At 28.5% G+C, this 21,329-nt stretch overlaps 2 protein-coding genes across 5 annotated transcripts in view; one reads left to right on the top strand and one right to left on the bottom strand.

Annotated features, from left to right (window-relative positions):
- Positions 1–21,329, top strand: part of LOC100168934 (tripartite motif-containing protein 29) — a 39,296-nt gene that overhangs the window by 7,093 nt on the left and 10,874 nt on the right. The gene's annotated exons all lie outside the window — the stretch shown is intronic.
- On the bottom strand, positions 7–20,081 carry LOC100166580. 2 transcript variants are annotated; one of them, XM_001950769.5, is made up of 4 exons: positions 19,607–20,081; positions 7,534–7,745; positions 2,528–3,519; positions 7–1,249 (listed from the first exon to the last, which is right to left on the bottom strand). In XM_001950769.5, the coding sequence occupies exons 2-4, from the start codon at positions 7,631–7,633 to the stop codon at positions 893–895; spliced, it is 1,449 nt and encodes a 482-aa protein (XP_001950804.2). In that variant the 5' UTR covers positions 7,634–7,745; positions 19,607–20,081; the 3' UTR covers positions 7–892. The 2 variants fall into 2 exon arrangements, with proteins under 2 accessions (XP_001950804.2, XP_029343662.1); XM_029487802.1 differs by lacking the exon at positions 19,607–20,081 and adding an exon at positions 15,705–16,148.

Genomic DNA, 21,329 nt, shown 5'->3' with positions numbered 1-21,329 from the left:
AATAGATGATTGGAAATATGATCTCATCTCTAAATAATTAAAAAAAATTGTATTGAAATTTTGATATTTCTTGTTTACATAATAAACCAACTATGAAACAAAGATTACCTACATCTGAAAATAGGTTTAAATTGGTTTTAGTATTGAAACTTTAGAAGTATATATTTGTCTTTCTTAAACACTAATTTTCCTGAAATGCTTACTACTATATTGTAGTTAAATTTTATATATCTAATTAAAAGATAATTTTCTAAATATTTTACTCCACAATAATCAAATAGGTACTTGATATATAAGCTATTCTCATTATTTGAAATTTGAACAGGTATAAATTTAGGTAGTCAGAAAATATATACAAATTGCTTACTCTTGCTAACCATTGTTTAAATTTAAATTTTTATTATTATTATTTGCCATTTGATTTATGTATATAAAAATCTTCAAGAAATTATTAATTTCTTTACAAAAATAAAATTATAAAATTGTTTTTACGGTTGAAAAATGTTAAGAATAGAACGATATCTAAGCTTCACAATTTTAGGCGTAATCTTTGCTTCATTGTATTGTTTGTGGTAAAATTATTAAAAAATTGGAGTTGAAAATATATCAAATAATAAAATAAAATATTTTTACCACCTAATTATTTTTAATTTGAGCTCTTTAAAACATAGTATCATACTAATTATCAATAAATAAAATATAGTGGTAGATTTATATTAAAAATGGCACATTTTCAGGCCCACTAGTTTTGAAAACTAGGTCAGTTTTATAATTTTTTTCTATTTGGTTTTTTAAAAAATATATTTTTATATTTACACCTACCTATTATTATTTTTATATAAAAATCACTTTGCAAATCATAAATATAGACCAAAGAAGTATGTATTGAAATCTATACATCTACATCTATTAATTGTTGATATGGTGTTCTAACTGATTCTGGTTCAGCAGTAGTGACATTAATTACTGGTGGCATTGGTGCTCTTTGTTGGCCTCTATTTTTTTCGGTTTCCTTAAATTTGTCTTCTAAATATCTATCTACCAGAGGTCCTTCGTAATCTTCTGGAAAACTAGGTTTAGATGGTATTATATATTTATATAAGCGTTCATTGAGCACATATAGTTGAGCTGTAGTATCACATTTCACATTAAACCACCAGTCACATGTCAGTGATACTTGATTGAATATAGTTCCATTTGGGCACAAAAATGATGCTTGACCACCATTTAAGTCACAGTAATGCCACACCTAAAAAAAAACATAATGAAATTGTAATTCGTCATTTATACAATTATAATAAATAATATGTAGGCGTTTCAAATCAAGCTGATTGCAAATTTTGTTATAAAACATATAATTTGTATAATAAACATTGTTTTATACACTTTTAATAAACAAAATAACTTATTAATCTTTCCTTGATCCTTATTAAAATAAAAGCGAGGATAATTATGTTGACCAACAATTACTTTTAAATTATCACAGAAATCTTTTGGATAATCAAAATTTATATTTTATTTTGTTTGATATATAGTCTTGTTTTCAATACTGTATTAATTGTAACAACTACGCTACTCCATAAGAGAAAAGAAATAATAAAATTGTTACTAACTCGGGTTATACCTTTGATTTAACCCACTGAACTAAATATAATAAAAGTTAATACATAAGTACCATTATAATTTTGGTTAAAATTCTAAAGATTTTTTTAATGAATACAGTACAGTGTATTATACAGTTAGTATTTAATTATTAAATATAGGTACAATACAGTGATTTATGAAAAGGTTTTATTTATTTTATTGTATACATAAATTAACAATATTTAAGATATTCTGTTTTAATTATTCTCTGTAGCTTAGATTCAAAAAAATGTATTAACTTTTTTTTTGGTCCACATATTTTTTAATGAATACTGTATTGTACTGTGCATATTTTGATATTTTTGTGCATATATAAGCTATATTTTCCCATTTTGATCATGCATATTTGCATTTTGTGCATATAATTCCGGTTTCTAATTATAAGCAAATTATTATGATGGATATTTTTTAAATGGGTAAATATTAATAGTTATATAGGCAGTTATTAGTGAGGTTATGGATTCACAACTTTGGTTTGGTCGTTGTTATTCAAAATATTTTTTGATAATCACCTGATATCTTCTAAGTACCACCTGAGATTCGAAAATTTCAGATAATTATAGAATATTTTGTTTATGCCACTGAAAATTTATTCAGGTACCCCGTTATACGACCTATCATCGTACATAAAACATTAACACAGACTTCACAGCATACGCCCGCCCACCCACCGTTATCTTTTTCAAAGATCCTTGGTACAACCGAAAACGAGTTTTTAAATGTTTTGTTCATTGAGAAAGTTCTATGTGTTCAAAACACACTGGTGTTGTATATTTTGTATAAAATTTTATCGACGCTATCTGTAAAAGTTTGCCCAATGTGGTAATCTATATGTATAGCATGCAGAAAAAAATGTATGATATAAAAATATAAGATTAAATACTTGGCACAGCGTTTCTGGATCTCCGAAGAAACCCTTGTATCTTTGAGTTTTGCAATCGAAGCTAGTCTTAGGTATAACTGAGAGCGTCGGATAATCCACGCCCGGTCTTCCCGGATTCCCTACGTCGCCAGTATCATCATATTCGTCGATTGGATCTGGACGGTATTCCGGCTTAGGTTTCTTTGGCCGCAGTGGTCGCGCCTGTTGTTCGTCTGCCTCGTTTTGCAATAACTGTAACACGGCCGACAAAGTCTGTATACTGGAACCAATGTTATCGGCCGTGATTTTGTTTGAAAGACGATTTCCTAAATCGTAACCGTCCAGCAGCTCGTTGAGTGCACCGTATTTGTCTGTCGTCGTGGTTGTAGTGACCGGTGTTGTGGGTCTTTTCGGTTTTGGCCTTCTCTGTTTTTTTGTCTTGGTCGTAAACTGCAATTGTTCTTGTTGTTCCGGAAAAGAATTTGGGTTTGGCGGTATCGTCGGTAAAAATCCGGCATGATCACCGTGCTTAATAACAATTGGATTAGGTCGAACAATCGGTTTGGGACTCGTTTGACTGTAATCGTAATAATAATTGTACGAGTTGTCTGTCGGATGGATGATGTACGGCATTTCAGTCGTTGCTAATACAATAGGCCTTTTAATTTTTGGAGAGCTAGGAAATCTCAGATATCCTGCAGACGTTGCGTGTTGTTGATGGATCTGTTGATTTGATATCTGATAATTATGTTGGTGCTGGGTGGCGGGCTGTTGTTTTTGTTGAGGTTTTCTTTCATTTTGAAAATAAAACTTATTTGCCTGTGAAGGTCTGGGCGTGTTTGAATTCGAATTAGGGTTTTGATATTGATATTGATATGGCAAGTCATTTTGGTCGTTGTTACCGACCACGTAATACGTCACGTAAGGTATTAGGCGTCGAAAACGTTCGGCAGTTGACAGTAATGTTTCATTTGCATTTTGGCTCTTGGTCGACAAATTTTGATTTATCGAGTCTGTAATACATTCAAATTAATTAAAAAAGTTATAATTTATACTGTAAACAAGGCGTAAGATATAAAAAGGTATCTGACTAATTTTAAAATCGAAAACATGATGATAATGTACTTAACAACCAGCTATTGTTTCTGGTATTAATATTTTATTTTGGCAATGAGATTTAATAATTTTAATTGGTAGTTGTATTGGTCGTTCTTAAGTAATATAATTTTTTTATGTCAAACACCCTACACAAACAAATAATAAATCTATAGCGGCCAAATCGATCTAAATAAGGCACCTATACATAATACTATTATTATAGGTGACCATTTCACAATTGGTTCACGAAAGGAATTTCGAGTCACTCGCTATTCGCTATTGTCCACAAAACGCAAATCGTGATTAGAAAATCTCTTATATTTATCTATCCGTTGCCCACATACGGCAAACGTAAATGACTATTTAAGGCGTACGTATATAATATATTTATATTGTATATTATTTAAATATAAGTATTTGTAAGTCCGACAGCTGACACATGTAAAATTTAAGCATATTATTATTATGCTTTTAAAATTAACCTTGTGAGACGTTTTTAACAAGATGTAAAAGGGAAATCACATTGTGTGTGTGTACTTTATGGTGTTATTATTACAAATGGAAGTACTTCAACGAACCGTATCGATCTTATGAAATTATTTTAATTAAACTGGGATAGTCACCACCACTAGGAGTTATATTATTGTTGTATATATTTCTATATCATTTCTATTTAAACTATATGTGTTATAAACCGTAAGCAAATATATTTTTTATGATTTCAATATTTTATTATGTCTGCAAAGTTAAGTCGAATATTTTTTATTATATCACAAAATACGGTTTCCAGAGAAAGTACGGTCGATTTGTCCATATGTGTCTTGCATTTGTAATTAATCACGACTATCGTGTATATGCTAGAGTGATAGTTTCTGGTCATTTTTTTTATGTATAATTCAATTTTTTGTTATGGAATAATATTCATAAGTGATGGAAAAAATACACGTCGAACTGGAAATATTACTAGCAATGTATAATAATAATATATAGATGTCTTCCTATATTGGACCTTGCATAACTGCAAATTACATTCGTGAATAGGTCTAACACACTTTATATGTAATAATATTATTTTTCAGTGGGATTTTCTTATTTCGCACCGTGGTATTCCTCTTGTGTAACTCTACAAACAAAACATATTGAGTAATTTATAATTCATCTTATTATTAGGAGGTTCACGTACACGTTGTTTATATACTTATATTGATAGAATTAAAATTATTATGAGAATGTTAAAATATAATATTATAATATTATTGAAGTTGTATGTAGTCTGTTATGTTTAAAATTCTAGTGGGGTTTTATTATAAATCCATTCTAAGAATATATTATAGAACGTTTTTATTTTAATTATTGGTAAATATAATAGGATCATTTTTTCCCACGAATTATTACTTTAAATTTGTCTTACATTATTCTCAATAATTTATAATTTCACTGCGCATTATCAATGAAATTTCTTTATTAAATTGTACCTACGCGTTTGTGTAAGCAATATCATTTAATATAATAAATTTATAAACGAATTTGATTTGTGGCACGTGCAAAAACCGTGGGATAGGGAGCGATGATATATATATGTTCTATATTATAGAGTGTAATGTATTATGGAAAACAGAAAATGTACTTTTAGGACCTCCAATCATTTAGTTGTTTATGTGATTCGAATGTTTTCTTATGCAATAGTTGTTATTCATTTATAGCTAGTTATTCCTAACGATTTTAAGAACCTATTAAATAACAAAAATGAATAATTATATTTTGTAATCTTGTCATCTTTTTAAATGTACCAAACATATGAAATTTTTTTATATATGCTTTTAAAATGGTTTTTGTTTAAAACCTACTTTGTAAGTTAAAGTAAAATTAATATTTAGCGAATTATCAGTAGGTGTAAAATTATTTAACCTAATTGTTATACACTTATAAACACGTAAAATGTATTTTGAATATATAATTAGTTCATTTATTAGGTTTGAAAATATTTTCAAAATAATGCATAATATTTATCTTAACTATCTTAGTCCAGTGTCCAATTATTGTCAGTTAAACATACTTATTTAATACACTTATCAACAGATAAATTTTACAGTAATTTTATTATTTTAAATTTAAAATATTCCGTAACCAATCGATGTCTAACTATAGATTACCTATAGATTACCTATAGATACTTTATTGTCTACGTTCTTTACTAGATCGGTGCTTAAATAAACACTATACATCCGTGGTATAGAATAGGCGGTATGAGATCTGGTAAAAATAATAATTTTTTTTGAGAATGATGAGTTTATATTTAGGTTATACTTCACTGTTCTCTAGTGTATATATAGTGTATATATTGGATAAACAACAATTTCAGCGACATGTAATTTACGCTTTAGAATAATAGAGATTAGTAGAATGTCCTGCCGCAAGATTACCGTATATAATTAACTGAATGTCAGAATAATCCATTCTTTTCAAAATGGTGCATTTATTTATGCATTAAATAGACATAGGTGCAACTAGACATTTGAACAAAGAGGTGCTTAGCTCTAGGTTCTTTTGTGACTCAATGGGACCTAACACCATTATTTGCATATATGTAAACAAGTAAATACAACCACTAAAACAAACCAAAAACCGAGCCAAAAACCATAATTTCGGGCCCACATAAGACAGTTCAAATTGTTTTTTTAAAAAAAGAACAAAACAATGCTATTGTGTTATAATTGTAATTCGATAAATAAACAACTTATCATTTCAAATTTTTAAACGATTTTTTAAGGGGTGCTAAAGATGGGGATATAGTTTTTATTAAAATGTTTAGGCTGATCTAAAAAATATTTTGTTGACAACTACATTTGAGAGTATAATATTAATATAGCCAATATTTGACCGTCGTTGTAAAATAAACGTATAGTATAACATAATATATTATGTACTTATACAATAATTTTATCTTAAAATCTCAATTATGAAATATATTAGTAATTTCGGGTGCTATTTGTCTTACGCGTAACGTAACTAATAAATATGTATAGAGAATAATTTTTATACCTAAAAATATAAATGCGTGAGAAATTATCATTTTGTAATTACATATTATTACTTCTGATATCCATTTACTTTCTAGTTTTAATTGTTCAACCGTTCTTACGATTCTGATTCCAGCGGGAGATGTAAGTGTACCCCGGTACGGCGGCGGTACCCGTATTAAACTTTGTCTCTATTGTGTTTTATCTGTCACTACTTTTACTTATACTTTTACGCTCTAAAAATCATTTAACTATTAACCGGTTTTTAAGTATATAATAGGTTTAATCGTTTTTTTACATTGTTTATAATGAATAATTGGTATCGGCGTGAGATGAAGTCCTTTGATATAATGTGTCACGATCGTGACTTTAACCATAGATAAAACCCAACTACTATACAAGTTTTGTTTTGCAACAAATCATTCCTCAATTACATTATTTTAAAAATATATTTATATAATTTTTAGTTTTCTTACTTATGATCTAGATTTTCATTTTATACACCTACACATCAGTGTTTTTTCTTTTATGCAGAATCCACTATATCAATTACCATGATTTGTATTAAAATTAGGTACCTATACAGTATACTACAGTTACAAATATAATGACTAAAACTTTTATTAAAAAAATGTATAATTTTGGTAGACATTATTTATCATATTCTACCAATTCATCATTTTAAGCGTTAAAAAGCAATCTGAAACTGTTATTTTATTCTAATTATTGTTCAATACGTGATTGTTAAATGTAGTCTAAAATCGAATAATTAAAATTTTTCAAAAAAAAATCATTTAAATAGTTAATAATTATAATAATTATAATATGTATAATGTATATATATATATTTTTTTATATAATACTCTATAAATTATAATATAATAATGATAATATCAAAATTTCACGTACCTGTGTCGATACCGTGCACTGCGTTGTAACTCAACAACAGAATACCATAAAACGCAATACTACTAAACGTGTCCATCGTGCACACAGTACTGCTGTACATGCCGCTGCATTCGATCGGAATAACCACTGTCCAAGAGCTGCGCAGAGGTCCTCCTCCTTGAAGCTTCGTTGCAGTACAAGCTGCGGCTATAGTGAACGGGAAATGGCAAATTCTAAAATAATAAACAGCCAATAGAAATGTACACACAGTTATGTAATTACCTGTGTTATTAAGTATTAATTTAGAATACAATATAGACTCGTAGGTATAGAATCGACTAAACTATCCAAACGTTCGATAAATCACCAGTTATAAAAATATATTTTATACATGAGCGGCGTAATATTATTTAATACATTTTGTAAATCGAATATTTGTTTAGGTATTTTTATTTTTACGCATATACTTACATATATTATATTATGGTTATTACGTAAAAATATTTCGTTAAAGTATTTTTATTCTATATTGAAGCACAAACACTGCACCTTGACATCGTGACCACTGGCATACAATTATTACGGAATTACATTATTTCTTTAAAATATGTGCTGATGCCCTGACGGTGTTATACTGTTACATCTCACGTACATATATAAATATATTTACATTTGAGATTATAAAAATGTATCTTATACATTAATGTTTTATTATGAATATTCATCTTTTCGGTAAAATAACTAGAAGTATGTGTACAACGGTTTGATCGAATTACTTGTTAAGATGTGTTAATACACACTGTTGTTTAAGTTGTTTGTTAATCTTATAATTTTATCATAGATACTGTTCTTTAACATTTAGTTAATTTTTAAGAGCATTTTTCTTCGTATCTAGTGAAATTATAGGAGCACCAAAACAGGTGCATTATAAACACTATAATAACGATGTGATTTGTTTCATTTTAGTAGCATACATTTAAATTCGTTGTTTTAAATTCATATTTTTAAAATGAAGTACTGAACCAAAACAATAGAAAACAATAATATTATATGAAAACCGAAATTAAATGCTTTAAGGCTATCACAATTGAATGAAAAAACTAAGTATACTAATATTATATAAAAAAAAAACAAATAAATTATTATTTAGGTGTTCTTATTTTATTAAGAAAGTCGAATATATCAATACAACTTTATTATGTTGTAAGTATTAACTATGTTATAAGGTTAGTACATAAAAAATATAACGCTGTGGCTTAATCCAAGAAGGGCTGATGTCACATTTGAATGAATTTAAGATTATTTGACCAATATGTTATTAATATTTGCTTACTTTATTTGTGGTAAAACGGCCAATGTCTCTGATGCAGTATGACCGACTTAATATATAAGTACATTGGCCATTTCGAAATCAACCAATTAAGTTTATAATATATAAACTATTATGTTACGTTTTTTCGTAATTTTTCGGTGGTTTTTCCCGTGGCATTTAATAACTAATGAGAAAATCGAAAAATGACCCCTCTAAAGTACCATCTTCATCCAATTTGCTAAAAGATAAGGCAGTGGCGCAACTTGATAATAAGGGGCCCATGTGAAAAAATTCTAGACCGGGGCCCTTATCTGCTAGCAAGAATTAAACACAGTACAGCACTTGGTAAAAATCGAACGTGGTTCAAAGTACTCTTTAAACTTTCCTAATATCTCCAAGAACAATTTGAAATTTTCACAAAATCGGTTAAGTAGTTTTTGAGAACCTATATAATAGCTACAGCCTACAAATATACATTTAACTCTCATATTTGTTTTAAGATATAATTTCTTTATTCGAAACCATAAGCGTGCGACGATTTAATGGATTCTTTTACCTCATCTACCAGAGTAACTATATAATGGCAAACGTTTAAAATACTATTTTTTTACTAATTATTTAAAAAAAAAAAAAAAATGAACAAAAATGTCTATCGTAAATCTCAAAATACCTCTCCGGGTTGAACCACTGGGTCTAATAGTGAATCTAAACCATTCAGAGATTCTCTCAAAAGCACGCAATAAATGTCCAGTGGTTTAGGAGGAGATTAATGACATACAGACAAACATTTATTTGTATATATATATAGACATAGATTGTTATTATTTTTGACCACCCGGCACCCAATTCATTTTACCAAAGAAAATTATTATACATTAAAACCTACCTCGTGACTCGACCGATTTACTAGTGAAAACCGTATTAAAATAAGTAGAGTTATTTTCGAGATATGCTTGTACAATGGACATACAAAAAAGGGGCTTCTATTTTATAATATATATATATATAGATTAATAGATTATATTATATTAATTGTATTAATATTTAATTATTCTTATATTATTTTGTATATTACACATTATAGTAGGAATATCGTATATGAGATCTCGGGGCCACTATGAATTACACACCCAACACTCCCGATAATTGCGCCACTGAGATAAGGTACTATATGGTAGAAATTTTGTATACAGGATATAAAAAAAAATAAAATAAACACCATGTAAAACCAATAGCTTCCTCGATCCGCTCAGAATCTAAAGTCAAATTTATTCGTCAAAATTCTAAAACTTTACCTAAAACCTATAGTTTACATTTTTTTTTTAAATTAGCCTATTTTAAAATTCAATTTCCCAACAATGTTTTTTGACATTGTACCTTCTTGTACCAAGCCACAAAATGATTATGATGAAAACAATGTTATAAATTATTACTATAGACTATTCAAAAGTTATGGATGATTTTATTGAACATATAAACATTTTTTATTAGAACAATTGAATAACACACACCACATTTGTTAAGATTAATTTTTAAAATACCTAATAGGTACATAATATGTAACATTTTTTTGTATAATAAATTACCACAGATCTTAATTTATTTTATTTTTGAAACGTGTAATATACATTGATTTACAGTTTTCACTTACACAGTTAAATCATAACTTAAAATATAACATTCAGTACCTAGTGATATACATTGATACCTACTTAATACATTTGAGAGGTTGTTGTTATTATGTACATGTGGAATCCGTGATGCATTTTAATTTACTTTGTTAAATAAATGATAAATGCTGTTATATACACATATTTTACGAAAAATACATAGTTTTGTCATTAGTTCCGGTTATACAAATTAATAGTCGTATCTGGAGGATTTCACTATGATACCTAAGCGTCCATTTCCCTACAAAACACAATCATATTTACGATACTAAAACGAAAGTAGTTGTTGACAGTGAATAGCAACAGTAGCTATATAACAAGTATGAAAACTTCAAATATAATAATGTATTAAAATTACCATAACATATGTACGTAAACACACATTTTGTATTATCGATAAAATAAAGTATTAAATATTCTATTCGCGCAAAAACTCTCTTTTTTTTATGTAATTATTATTAAACTTGAATTAGCATCACAATCTTCTGGGTACAAAATTGATTTACATTAACTGTAATGTAAGAAAACAGAAATGGTTATTATTTATATGCAAGTAACAGTTATTATTAAAATGTATGATATTATAACGACGGTAAATAAATATTTAGTTTTATTACTGTCTATATACGTAAAGACATTCTTTCTCATTCCATTATATTCTTCGCTTGTAGTCTTTTGAAATTCAATTTTCTCAACTTCCTTTCCCAAAATCCATTTATTAATCTTCCTCATTGCATGCTTAACATCCTAAATTTTAATTCTAGCACTCCAAATCCTGTAATAATCTTATATAATATTAAAATCTACGCGTACCACTTTGGTCAAGATAGACTATCTATAATGTATCTACATCTAAAGAAATCCATAATAATGAAATTATTTTAAATAAATATGCTGAAAACAAGGCAGTGTACATTGTAATTAATTTCTAGTATAATTATTACTTGTCAATAAATAAAAATAATTTGTTTTGCACTTTTGCATAAAATGTTTTTAATAAAATATAAATAAATTGATTTAATCTATGATTAATTAATTTTTTTAATAGAGATCAAATGTAACGGAGATGTAATGGTATGTGAGGAGTGTGAGGGTCTAATTATTTGTCTGGTATGTTTCCTTTAGAACTTCTTTGGTGCTTAAGCCCCCCTAATATTTTTGGGTGATTTGTGCCTATGTTCTTATTTATCAATAAATCTCATTTCTTAAAAAATCTAACTTCCACTTAATATTAATACATCTGCCCTTAGTTATGTTTTACAATATGTTAATACTGTATGTCTGTGTAATTTATTGTTAAAATCGAAGATAAAAATAATAAACCTATCTTATAACAACCTGTTTGTCTATCGATGGATCTTAACGAGAATGTATTCATATAATACTATGTTTAGTTGAACTTTTAAAAACTCATATAAAACTACTTTTTCCTTATACACAATTGAGGTTCATAAATATTTCTATACTCATCTTGGATTATTTTAACTGTCAATTATAAAGGTCTAAGAGTTAAATCATAATATCGAATATATAAGGGTAAATAAAATACATCAAGTCGTTAATGTCAATATATATAGCTGTTGTCGCATTACTCTTAAGTTTTACTCTAAGTCATGCCTCCTGTACGTTTACATTGAAAGTATATAAAAGTGAAACGTCTCTATATGTATAGATTATTCAAAATAAACTATTTTTTTTTTATTTGGTAAAAATATCCGTCAAAACCCGAATGCATATTCATGCATTATGATTAGCTGCATTTAAATCACAATAAAACGCCTGTCGAACATATTGTCATGTTGTCATGTTGAAGGGATCATTAAACCATATATTATAAAGCCATATAAGAATACAATATTATGATCATCCGTTTGTCCTCCATCGGAGCAAAGGTTAACCCACGGGGAAAACAATAGATGTTATACGTCATGCACGGATCGCCGCGCGATGTGCCTTAATGCCTTGTAAAATTACAAGAGTATAATATTATTATTATGATTACTACTATAGTATATCGTGTGATCGAGTTGTATAAAAATAAGAACAAGGACGACTAGATTTTATATTGCATTGTGACAATATGCATTCGAGGTAAAACCGATGGTCCCTAACAATTGTACGTATCACGTATCGAACGGACGAGATACAAAACATTTGAGCGAAAACCAGTCCGATTGAAGAATCGTATGAATTGTAGGTATATAATAAATATATTGTCATAACACGGGTGGTCCGTAATACAAGTGTACGCCTATATGGCTATATATAATATTATTATTGTACTGCAGGTATAAAGTAGTATGTACGGTTATAAAGTTCAACGTACCTCTCTATATTTTTTGACAATTTTCCAATAGCGACATCATTCGAGACCGTGTATAATGATTAACGACAACTGATCATCAAATGATAGTATAAAAATATTATATGACATTTTCGTCACGCATCGAAAACATCCTATACATAATATGAGACCTATTCGACGAGATTTGGCACGTGCAGACGACGAATACACCGTGAGTCGTGACTGTTGGATATTACAAAAATATTTTTTTTTTTTTTTTAATATTGATTTTGTCCGCGGCGCCGAATATACCGCGATTCGTGACTGTAGGATATTGTATAAAAAAGTTTTTCTTAAAATATATATTGATCTCGTCCGCGTCGCTGATCTGCAGCAATGCGTAGAAAGTCTGAGTTTATGTATTTTGCTATATTATTTTACCTTCGCGTGCCGTGTTTTTTTTTTTTATCTTAACGCCGCCACGTCGCGTCGTGAGCTTTAGGCTCTGAATCCCATTTGTGTTACAAATAAATCAGCACTCCCGTGCATGCGTTCGCCTTCGTTCGCGCGTGTTGTGTATTATCAATATAATTCGATATTATTACATCGATGGCTCCGCAAATCCGTCAGTTTCGCTTCGTAAGATCGATCGATGTTTTTTTTAAATGAATAATTTTGTTAATCGCAATGTGAGAAATAATCTTGTGCGTGTACCGCGTTTATTTGAACATCCCGATCCGTTCACGCGAAAAAACGACCTAACCTTAAACCGGACGTCGTCTCGTGCGCCGTACTTGTTTCGGCAGAGATTATTAATTGTGATGAATCGAATTAGCCGATACGTGAACGTTTTGTGCATATAATATTATGTCATAACTTGTATATACGCGTAAATGTATTATTGAGTAAGATTTAGTAAGTCACAGCGATGCTAAATGTATTATGTTACGCGGTTGTGAATAATACCTGTGAGAGATATTATACTAAAGAGATGTGTACACCTACCTGAATAAATTCGCCACAAAAACTAGTTTTAAGACGACTTTTTTCATACGACAGCAAAATATTATAAAGTTTAATACGTTCTCGCTGGATTGAGTATTTCATTGCGTCATATTTCTCTCGGCGGTATTTGATCAGACTCTACTCGTGACTGGGAAAGAAGATACCGCGTAAGAATTGCTCTCGGGGTGTCATCTCGCTGATTATAGGAAATAAAATTGTTCGACACATTATCGTGCGTAAATTAAAACTGATGCGTGTGCGTATACTTAAAAATACATTTAAAAAAAATAGTGTTCGAAGGAAGTTCGCATTCATTTTTATGTGTTTCATTTAAGTGTATTCCAGAAATTGATGAATATCATGAATTGTATCTAGTAATTAAACGAAATTATTATGTGTACGAAGCCGAGAGTTAACTTTCACGTTAAAATGGCCAACTAGAATGATCTGTGATGTGTGTATGTTGTGTGTGTGAACTGAATTCCAAGACTCAGTTAATGATCCGTCTACTTTCGTTTTTCACAATTAATTTAAAATACGCATTTTTATGTTATTATTTTACATAACCGCGTCGAGTCCATCGTGTCCGAGCAAAAATATTACAATCTAACCATCGCGTATTTTAAACAAAAAATCCACATACAACATGCCCATAATATATTATTTATATAATTTTAAACGAATGAAGAATGATGCGACTGCTGCGGACTCGTATAATAATTTTATACACTCGCATTATTGTCTTCGCGGGTTATCGTTTTTCAGCTAGATAAAAATACTTCCTAGTGTTGTATCATACAGGAAGAATAATTGACATTAAATTAGAGCGAAAGTAGTATAATACGTGTATAGTAATTATAGTTCGTTATTTTTTTTCCATTATTCTTAAAACTGGTCTTGACATTGATTTCTGGCCACTTATTAGAATCGCGCCCTTGAGGTGCCTAAACGGTGAAAGTAATCGGCTATAGTAAGATCATAATTGTTGTTAATTTATATGATTTTTATTTATTTTTCACCAATCGTTTATTGTGTGCACCGGTGCCACCTAATGGCGATACTGGTTACAATTATTGTACAATCGCAGTGTCCGAGTATACTTGGATATTATGTTATATAGACGTTTTTGACCAATTTTTATCGCCTGACGTCTCTTTTTGTATGTATGGACAAATTTGTTGACAATCTAAGTATAGAAAGTAGAAATTAAACAAGACACTATTCGACTAAGAATAATTTACGATACTTAATTACATATGTTATATTAAAGAAATATCTGTCTTTAAAAGTAGGTTTTTAAACTCAAACGTATAATAGACAAGACGAAATTTAAGTATACCAGATGTTATGCTGAACTAAGACATTCATGAAAATCAACCCTAGCATCTCAAAACTTTTGATAGTGGAATTTTACAAAAACACTAAAGTGGAAACTGTAAAGTAATCATCGGGTTTAAGAAAATAAAATTTACCTTTGTTAGTATGCTACTGTGTTATTTTTTAATTAAAATTTTAAAATTACCCAAATAATGACCAAAATAAAAGTTTTAAAAAATACTTCAAAATCATCCCAAGGCCATAACAGACATCATCCAATTCATCACAGCAGCAAACCTTCTATCCAAAATCTAAAATTAAGTTCTCTTGTTTATGATCCTTATTGTTAACATTTAATTTAAGCTATTCATATTATTTAAGCCCAATGGCCTATGCTGCCGAGGGCTCTTTCTTAATTAAAACAAAAAAAAAAAAAGTTTTAAAATAATTTTAAAATAATTTTAAGCAAGTAGACATATTAAACATACAGTCCCTAGTTTCTTTTAAGCTTTTAAATATTTATATTCCAATTTCCCTAATAAAATTAATCAAGTATCGAACTCTAAAATAAGATACTATACCTACGTAACTAAGAAGGATTTACCTTATAATATAGCCTCTTGGTTCGTATTTCTGTACGGGAAATGTAATGGTGTGTAGGTATGTCGTTACTTCTGGGTTCGACCTACACCGGTGATCGATATTGATCGACTGAACTTTTTAAAATCATTGACGTTATACCCATTTTTGATATGTAAATAACTGGTGGGGGCTCAAGATAATCTCTATTATTAACATACTTAGCCAATACAATTAATTAAAAACGAAAATCAGGAAGCGTTCTGATTGGCGGGGCCTGTGTGTTTAGGAGGCCCAAAGCCCACCGTTGTTTTAGTTTTTATTATTATAGTATAAATAATGATTAAGGTACATTATAATATACTATCGTATACATTATACGAATTAATTTTAATCTTACCCTTCCTTACCTTCTCCGCGCATGTTATTATATTATTTACAATATAACTACATTATTAAATATTTCGTTTAAGGGCGTGCCTTACTTACCTATAGAATATTTTTATGGAAAATTTTATTTACATCTCTGAATTATTTTTAAATTCCTGCCTCCACAATAAAACAACACTCAATATAATATTTATCAATGACTAATATTTGAAGTATTGTTAAGTATGGTATTTAAACATTAACAATAATTTAAGTAATTAATACAACATAAACATGTATATCGACATGTAAACATGCATACTTATAATACATTATTTGTAATATTGTAGTATACAATTTATTTTTTTATTGTAATTTATCAAACAGTACCTTAAGTGAATTATTTAATTAAAACTTTGTTCCAATGAACTTAAAAATTCTGAACATCAACTTACATTTACTTACAAATAAAGTCCTTCAACTTACAATCGGTCCGGTATAAATTAGGCCAAATTGAAAAGCTAACTTCTCATGCATATGAGATCAAAATATAAATATTGCTTATTAATTTTTGCGAATCAGTTAATAACATCATTCACTGGTATTTTGTTTTTAATATCCAATTAAAGTGCTAATCCACATGTCCAGTCTCGAGCACAAACTCTTTTTAAATCTACATGTGTTCAAGTATAAAAAAGCAAATAGTAAATTAATTGAAAAATCAGTATTACGTGTGTGCTATAAAAAAAAGTGCAAATAATTTGCATTTTAATTATTCAAAAATTCAAATTACATACCTATTAAAAAAAAACAACATTTTTCCAATTATCCCACATAATATAATTTATAGTTACGGTTCAGGGGGAGGGGGTTTGGCCCTTCTTGTACGCCAGTAGATTTGTTCAAATTGTGGAGAAAAACTGTTCTGTATTTTTAAGAAGAATAAACAACAAAACCAAAAGAATATAACTTATCATATTGTGTACACGAATAGAATGCATGGTTAGAACTGATTCTGATTATTTCCTGTATATCTAAATTATGGACTTTAAATTTAAAATAATTATACATTTAAACTTTAAAAATACAATCATTAAAGTCGTTAAATAATATTGACGTTCTAACGTGTAGTTACTATAGGTAGGTACCTGCTACTTAATAAATAATAACCACACCTACAACCCAATGTACACTTATGAAATTATGTCCGTGTTCTGCGTATCACTTGTTTAATACGGCTAGGTTTTAAATTGGAATGTTATACTGTACAGTCTTGTATAATATAAGGTGTAACTCATAAAGTCTTGAATATCATGTCATCGTTAAGTTGACTTATAACTGTGATCGAATAAACATTGCACATTGCATGTGAATAAGAAATTAAATACTTTTAAACGTACCTATAAGGTCGATTGCTCGTTGAAATTTAGGTATACTATTACTATATAATATGGAAAAGATTTAATCTTTTCTTAGTCCTTTGAGGCATGACACACTTGTTCTAAATATACGATTTTAATTATTGTAATTTTATATTCCTAAGTTTATCTTATTTATATTTTTTTATTCGTATTATGCTATTTAGATAATATTTTGTATAATTATGTAATATAAATCCTTAAATACAATGCAATTTGTCGAGAAAAAAACGAAACGACGAAGCTGATACATTTATATTTTAGATCGATTTCGTTGCATTAATATTATATTTTGTTTATTACTGTACTATATTAATTGTTGGATTGTAGTTTTACTGTGAGAAAATCAAAATCAAATGTATTTTATGTTTTATATATGATTGATGGCCATTAATTGCATTTGAATGTGTTTCGATAAAACCTTTCCATAATGTTTCTTTGTAGTAATAATTGTACTAAAAAACTACTTAAACTTTACCTTGGCATTTAAAATGTGTACATATAAAAACATATTACAGTACATTAAGTATTATTGGAAATTAATATTCTATTAGTTATATATAGTTTATACCTACTGATTTTACAAATTTAAAAAAAACCTAATGTGATTCGTATTGTTGGTAAAGTATAATATCGAGACCTAACTATTGCGTATGTGTAATACTTTTATAGATTATAGATGATACGAAGGTAAAATGATTAGGTACCGTTTGCATTTATTATTATTATTATTATTATTGTTATTGGCTGGTGGATCTGACCATGACTCACATAATAAGTCTAGGTACTGTACATGTATGAAATGCGAATAGAATTGGTTAATTTAATAAGTAGGTTCAGTATAAATATATTCATTATACCTACTATCTCAAGATATTACTGTATTTTAAGTTTATTTACCCACCGTGTAGTCTAAAATGTCTTGTTCGCTTGTTCTATCGATATATATTATCGAATAAATTCCCACTATATAATATATAGTTTGTCACTGATTGATCCATATATTTCATCTTGAAACTCCCTGTACTCAAGGGATACTTCAGAATGCAATAGAAATGACTTGAGTAGTTTACCTACTGGGTTAGTTATTGGCTACCTATTAATAAATAACACTTGAAAAAAAAAATATTATAGTTTTTGTGCTACAACCGTACGTAGATATAACGCACTCATGACACATAAATACTAAGTCCAAGTAGGCGCATTTGCCCGAAGCGTCGAGATTTCGAGCGTGGGAAGGTCTGTGGGACTTTTGAACCGGCTATAGCCCACTAACTTTGTATTATACAATACATTATGAATCGAATATAGGTAGGTATGTATATTATTTCCAGAAATTGAAATTATTTGAAATCTTATTCTTATATAAAAAATAAATTACATACAAACCGATCTTCGATTTTATTTGAAAATTCGTCTGTTGGAAACGATTTTTTATTCCATATATTATTGCTTCGAACTCGTGGTTTGACAGTCATTAAAGTTACGATATTACATTTTTTAAATTCAGTTTTTTTAAAATTTAAAATCGTCCGGTAGCCTTGAATATTTGGATGTAGCGTTATTCTTATGTATTCTCAGTGCTTAAAGTGGGAAAATATTTCCGGGGCGATTAATGCCTCCGCATATAGTTTTAAGTGTTTCACAATTTCACATATTGTACGTATAATGCCTGATGCATATAAAATGTATGATTTTGTAAGCACATGTTAATCCTAATTTGTTAAAATGGACTCTTTTTAACCGTTGTCCCACTGCGCAAAACCCTTATTCAGCGGATCCTGTACGGTCACGGCATCGTTCAACACACTTTATGTTTTACAATTTCAATGAACCTTATTATTAACGTTAAAAAACATGTAATATTCGGTTGTTTTTATAACAGTATTTAACATGTTGGCTTTGTACGTCAGTTCTGATATTATAACAGATATTATATTTTTTAACGCTCATTATTAGATCTAAAAACCTGCAAGACGAACTGTCTGCGGATATATTATTATCGTTGAAAACTGTTAATCGTCGAGACTGATAAATATGTTTATATTATTTGGGTAATGATGATTTTTCTTAAACCATCTGTTGTTTTCAAGAAGAAATTATGTAATTTCAAAATCTATATGTCAAATATCTCACTTACTTTTGTACGTGTGATCAGTAGCCTTGCACAGTAATCGGTTCGCGTGTACGGTACATCGTATAATCGTTTATATAGGTACTTACCTATTTATAATATAACCCGATATCGCCCGGTACATACGACAAAACTACGAAGACACACTGGCGATTAACATAATATAACGAGTGCACCGTGATAGTGTATCGATTTCTCGTGTTAGGATTGAAAAAAAATAAAAATAAAAATTATTGTAGTTTTATATCAGTGACCTCAGCAAAGATTGTACCGGCCATGGGTCTGTGGTCTACTGCAGGTGGTCGGCGAGAGCGCAATCGTGTGAAACGTAAAACGCTTGTATAACGTAGTATATGGTATGTGCAGTATTAATTAATGACTCGGTCGTACATTATACTACGCGTACATCTGAATAAGCATTTGTACGAGATTGTGCAATTTTTTAAACATTTATTTTTTTTAATAATCTGTAAATGGTTAATTACCATATTATACGAGAATTGTGAACCAAATTGTTGATTAAATATTATTATAACGATTCCTATTACGTTATTTTTTTCAAATATTTAACTAAACCGTACTTTTTAATCATCCACGTACCTATGAAGTAATACAATAATTTTACTATACTTATTTTTGTCGTGACTTAATTTAATTATACTTACATATTACAGTACCTATCAATGTACATGAATTACTCAATTACTGTATTGGTATTTGGTAATGCGTATGAACGATGTAACAGAATCGTTTTAGGAAATGTGTATAATAGGTTGTATAATATGTATAGTCATGAATATAATTTAATAATCACTATTCTCTATTATAAAATTAAAAATAGTTATATTATATAATAGTATCTGTTTAATAATTTGGTTCACAGCATTGTCTATTTTAGTACACAAATATTTTGAAAATGGATAATCGATCACATTTAGTAGTATAGTCAGATAAATACAACTTCAATTGAAATTTGATGTTTCTCTACTTGCATAATTGTAGGTGATTAAACATAGTCTTAAAACACAAATTATCTCTGAAAATAACAAATTTCTCGTTACATTTAGCTATCTTTTGGCAATTTTTTAATATTAAAAACTCCGTTCTGTTTATAAGATTAAATTTATTAGTTCAATCGTTAAATTACATTATTATGTATCCTAACTCAAACGGTTAGATATATATGTAAGTCTAATCAAAAAATGTATAAATGTAAATTTAAAATATTTCGAGTATGGAAAGTTCAAAGTGTTATTGTTCAATAAACTTAAAAATTAAATTTTTGTTTGATTTATACATGCACTAATAATAATTATCTACGTAATTAACTTTTTTTTTAAATTTATCTCCGATTAAAATACAATTGAGTTATTGAACTTCAGATATTTTTATAATTTATAATATTTAAACATAAAATACTTTAGTTTATATAATATATTTTGTTGTTTAACTTAAATTTTTGACGTTTCAAAAGAACTTAAATAACTTCATATACTTTTCAAAAACAAATATATAAGATTTAATATTTCCGTTTGGTATATTTTAACAAAAATCAGAAATTTTCCTACAATCGTCTTTTCGGTTAAGTGAATTTTAATGTTTTTTTAAATAGTCAAAAAATGTGTGTTGGTGCTTAACAATCATAATTCTTAAATACCTAACTATAATTATCTCTATATTATTTCTAAATTGTACGTGTTTAACAGAAAATATACAATTAAAAATTAAT

This window comes from Acyrthosiphon pisum, chromosome A1 (assembly GCF_005508785.2).
Source record: "Acyrthosiphon pisum isolate AL4f chromosome A1, pea_aphid_22Mar2018_4r6ur, whole genome shotgun sequence".
In the NCBI taxonomy this organism is placed as follows: Eukaryota; Metazoa; Arthropoda; class Insecta; order Hemiptera; family Aphididae; genus Acyrthosiphon; species Acyrthosiphon pisum.
Note: the sequence above shows the minus strand (reverse complement) of the source record. Positions and strands in the feature narration are given on the sequence as shown.

Excerpts from the sequence above, each read along its gene's own strand:
- LOC100166580 (XM_001950769.5), bottom strand. The coding sequence starts at position 7,633 with ATGTACAGCAGTACTGTGTGCACGATGGACACGTTTAGTAGTATTGCG. Across the intron at positions 3,520-7,533 it reads AGTGCACGGTATCGACACAG|ACTCGATAAATCAAAATTTG; the intron begins GTACGTGAAATT and ends AATGTATTACAG. Across the intron at positions 1,250-2,527 it reads ATCCAGAAACGCTGTGCCAA|GTGTGGCATTACTGTGACTT; the intron begins GTATTTAATCTT and ends GTTTTTTTTTAG.